General features: G+C 43.8%; 1 protein-coding gene across 1 annotated transcript in view; it reads left to right on the top strand.

Moving 5' to 3' along the window:
* The window catches only part of LOC119592955 (protein Wnt-2b-A-like), a 54,169-nt gene that overhangs the window by 42,378 nt on the left and 6,791 nt on the right, over positions 1-5,000 (top strand). The window contains exons 2-4 of the mRNA XM_037941847.1: positions 41-276; positions 429-544; positions 3,539-3,700. Coding sequence (XP_037797775.1) covers positions 41-276; positions 429-544; positions 3,539-3,700 — 514 coding nt within the window. The remainder of the gene's footprint in view (positions 1-40; positions 277-428; positions 545-3,538; positions 3,701-5,000) is intronic.

The raw sequence follows: 5,000 nt of genomic DNA on the forward strand, positions 1-5,000 counted from the left end.
ATAACATAACATAATTCCTAACAAACATATCCGCGCGCAGGTTTGTGTCCCAGCTGAGTGCGTCGTACACGTCGACGAGGATTCACTGTGAAAACATCCCCGGTCTCGTGCGGCGCCAGCGAGTGCTATGTGAGCGGCACCCCGACGCAATGCTCGCCGTGACGGAGGGTGCCACGATGGGGGTCCAACACTGCCAGAAGCAGTTCCAGGATTCCCGTTGGAACTGCTCCACCATTCCACGAGATGCGTCTGTTTTCGGCAGACACGTTCTGCGAAGTGAGTGGATTACTGTGGTTTTATTTTTATTTTCCTCCTCCTTCTTCTTCATCGTCTTCTTTCTTTTGGGCCTATTTTTATCAAAGATATATATGTAAACTTTTGAATTATCAGCTGTTATTTGTCTCTGACTTAAGTTGTGCCTGGTGCAGGTACGAGGGAATCCGCCTTTGTCTACGCCATCAATAGTGCGGGTGTTGTGCAAGCGATCACGCGAGCCTGCAGTCGTGGCGCCATCATGAACTGTGCCTGTGACATCACCAAGAAGGTAAGGAGATTTCTCACGCCGATTTCACAGTGTGTACATCATATAACGGAGTTAGTAATATATATATATATATATATATATATATATATATATATATATATATATATATATATATATATATATATATATATATATATATATATATATGTATATATATATATATATTTTTTTTTCTTCTTTCTTTCTTTTTTCTTTTTTCTAACAATTTTCGTCGTGTGTGATTGCCGATATTTTCGTAATACTATTTACTCAGGGCTTTTTCCGTCACTCTTCTTTTTTTTACGTCGCATATTTTGCGTCTCTCGACACCTCGAATAGAGGCATTCGTTCTCAACCATATTGCTGCTCCTTAACCTCTTTACAACCGTTCGTATCTAACGCTGTTCGTAGCTGCCGCTAACACTACCTCCCACACAAGCGTAAGTGAAGCTTCAGAAGATACTCAGATCAGGTTCTCGACGCAAGAAAGACCTCCGCGCTGACCGAAGAGAAGGAAGAGTAAAAGAGAGAGAGAAAAGGGTCTGAGGACTGAGGCACCGTAACCGCCGCCCAGAGCCATCCGTCGCGGCGACGGGTCCGACAGGCGACGTTTAAACCTCCTTAAGATCAGTTATTTTACACCTTCAGATAATTACCGAGAGTAATAAAAATAAGGGAGGGAAAAAAGAAGATATATTGCGCCACTTTTCGCCAAACCAGTTGTTATAAAGGGAGCGTTCGTCCATGGGAAGCAAAAAAGCAGAATCTTTGATGTGGCTACAACGGGCGAAGATCGTAGGAGCTGCGCCTCTCGTCCCCTCCTCCTCTTCTCCCTTTTCTTCTTTTCCTCTCCTTCCACTCCTCTTGGAAATATTTCCTTTCTTCCCTCTTCTTCTTCCTTCCCTCTTCTTCTTCCTTTTTTTCTTCTTCCTTTTTCTTCTTTCTCTCCCCCTTCTCCTCTTAATAAATATTTCCCTCCTCTCCTCTTCTCACTTTTCTCCTTCCCCTCTCCTTCCCCACCTCTTGGAAAATGCTCCCTTCCTCTCCTCTTCTTCTTCTTTTTTCTTCCTCCTCCTCTGCTCCTCCTTTCCCTTCTCTTCTTCCTCTCCTCTTATGAGATGCTTCCATCCTCTTCTCTTCTTTTCTTCTTCCCTTCCCCTTCTCCTCCTCCAAGAAAATGCTTCCTTATCCTCTTCTTCTTCTTCTTCTTCCTTTATTTCCTCCCCTCCCCTTCCCCTCCTCTTAAAAGATGCTTCCCTCTCCTCCTTCCCATTCTTCTTCCCTTCCCCTCTTCTTCCTCCTTTCACACAATTCTCTCATCTCCTTCCCTTCCTTCTTCCCCACGCTCTTGCCTTCCTTCCCCCTTCCTTCCTCCTCCCCTCCCTTATTCCTCTCCTCCCCCGTAATGTAAGATAAACGTTGTTTTTTTTATTCTAGAATTATACAGTCGTCACGCTATGAACGTTTGTTTGAACGTTTCGTCGAGGAGGAATTAGCACAACATTACGAACTGTATGGATCACGAAAACAATATATTTTCTTGGTTTATTGCAATTCTTATTTCGTGCGAAAAGTCTACTGATACCTGAGTCGGTCTGTGTAATAGTTCATTGGGTATTACATTTACTCAAATTAGCAGCGATAACTATGCTGTTCGACATGATGAGACAGCGAGCATGATCTGGAAGGCCTATTCTGTGTTTCTACTTTGATATGATTTAACACAGTAAATACGCTGATTTATTAAATATGTTTTTCTTTATGGTGGAGTGTTTTGTCATTCAGAAATACGCCATTTAGTTGTGACCAGTGCCAAGGTAAACTAAGTGCATGGGTTTCTGTTTCTAAGTAAGTAAAGTAAATATATGTTCCTTATATTCACCATCTTAAACTTTACATCGCCCATGATAGTGCCTTGTGTGCTTTTAATTGCCTTCGCTTTCATAGATGTCATGCAACATTTGGCATTGCGATTTTCTTGTCATATCTTGAATTATTATGTGTCAGCTTATGCCATTAATTACAGTTAAAATATGCTTATGAACATGATTATATCATCATTGGCCATAGGTCGTATATATGCAGCCATCATGGTGGTTATAGTTACTGTATCATATTTACAAATAGAATCTTCAGATTGTATATATTTTTTATCCTCAGTCATATAAACTCCACAAAATGAATAAAGAAATATATATATATATATATATATATATATATATATATATATATATATATATATATATATATATATATATATAATATATATATATATATATATATATATATATATATATATATATATATATATATATATATATATATATATAAACAAAATCTTCTATGACTTTTTCCTTACTTACGCTGTCACTCACTAGGCACACACCTATTAACCAACCATCATTCATCCCTTACTCACTTTTCATTCATCTGTCACTCATCTATCATTCACCAGTCACTCACCTGCCACTCTTCTGTAACCCACGTGTCACTCACCTCCTGCTCACCTGCCATTTTCTTGTCACTCGCCCATCACTCGCATACCCCTCTGCCCACTGACCGTTCCCACGTAAATCGCCAACCATTTCCCTGTAATTCACCCACTGCTCATCTACCATCCCCGTGCAATTCACCTGTAACTCACCTACCATTCACCTGTCACTCACCTCCCATGTACGTACCATTCCCCTAAACGTTCCCTATCATTCGATTACCATTTCTCAAACTCATCTATCACTCACCTGCCTTTCCCCTCTAACCCACTAATCCCTCACCTGTAACTCACCTGTCTCTCACCTCCCATTCCCCCGTAACTCACCTGTCCCTCACCTACCATTCCCCCGTAACTCACCTGTCTCTCACCTCTCATTCCCCCGTAACTCACCTGTCTCTCACCTCCCATTCCCCCGTAACTCACCTGTCTCTCACCTCCCATTCCCCCGTAACTCACCTGTCTCTCACCTCCCATTCCCCCGTAACTCACCTGTCCCTCACCTGCCTCTCCCGACCTTCCAGGGCAGCCACCGGGACCGCATGGGTCAGTTCACGTGGGGCGGCTGTTCAGACAACATCCGCCACGGCACTGCCTTTGCTCGACGCTTCATCGACGCCCATGAGAGGCGGCAGCGAGACGCCCGCGCCCTCATGAACTTGCACAACAATCGGGCGGGACGCAAGGTAGGTCAGGAGGGGTCAAGGGTCAAATGAGGGTCAAGGGGTCATGATGATGATAAAAGGGGCGAGAGTGGGATGGGGGAGGTAGAGAAGTATGGTTTCCGAAAAGGTTGGATTTTGTATTAGGTAAGACAAGATATAAGATAAGATAGAGAAGAAAGATATAGTGTTAGGGAAGACAAGGTGTTAAACGAAAGGAACACACAAGAAAGAAAAAGGATAAATGATCGTCGATATGCAATGAATGAAGTCAAGCACTAAAATAAAGTCAAATAAATATAAAAACAGTTCGATTTAGTAGAACAAGCACGAGAAAAAGAAAGTGGGACGCAGATCGTTTGATGGATGAGGGAATAAGTGGTGTTGGAAGTTAGAAGACGGTGGGCGATGTGAACGGCGGTGTGGCAAGAGAGCGAGGGGAAGGGCGACGAAAGGAGCAGGTGGGGCAAGGGAGAGAGAAGAAAGGCGGGGAGGAGAAAATGGCAGAGAGGATTGATGAGAAGAGAAAGAGAGAGAGAAAGAGAAGGTAGAGAGAAGAGGGAAGAGAGAGAGAGTAGAAAGAGAGAGAAGGAAAGACAGGATATGAAGAAGAGAGAGAAGAAGAGAAGAAGAGAGAGAGAAGAGAAGACAGTAGTAAGACAGAAGAGAGAGAGAGAGAGAGAGAGAGGAGAGAGAGAGAGAGAGAGAGAGAGAGGAGAGAGAGAGAGAGAGAGCAGAGAGAGAGACAGAGACAGAGGAGAGAGAGAGAGAGAGAGAGAGAGAGAACAGAGAGGACAGAGAGAGAGAGAGAGAGAGAGAGAGAGAGAGGAGAAGAGACAGAGAGAGAGAGGACAGAGAGAGAAGAGAGAGAGAGGAGAGAGAGAGGAGATAGAGGAGAGAGAGAGAGAGAGAGAGAGAGAGAGAGAGAGCGAGAGAGAGAGAGAGAGATGAGAGAGATAGACGAAGAGAGACAGAGAGAAGAAGATAGAAGATGAGAAAGAGAGAGAGAGGAGAGAGGTGAAGAGAAGAGAGAGAGAGAGACAGAGAGAGGAGAGAGATAGAAGTGATAGTAGTAGATAGAGAGAGGAGAGAGGAGAAGAGAGGGAGAGAGAGGAGAGAGAGAGAAGAGAGAGAGAGGAGAGAGAGGAGAGAGAGAGGAGAAGGAGAGAGGAGAGAGAGAGAGAGAGAAGGAGAGAGAGCAGAGAGAGAGGAGGAGAGAGGGAGAGAGGAGGAGGAGGAGAGAGAGAGAGAGAGAGAGAGAGGAGAAAGCGATAGAGAGAGAGAGAGAGAGAGAGAAGGGAGAGAGAGAGAGAGAGGAGAGAGA

This window comes from Penaeus monodon, chromosome 3 (genome assembly GCF_015228065.2).
Source record: "Penaeus monodon isolate SGIC_2016 chromosome 3, NSTDA_Pmon_1, whole genome shotgun sequence".
In the NCBI taxonomy this organism is placed as follows: Eukaryota; Metazoa; Arthropoda; class Malacostraca; order Decapoda; family Penaeidae; genus Penaeus; species Penaeus monodon.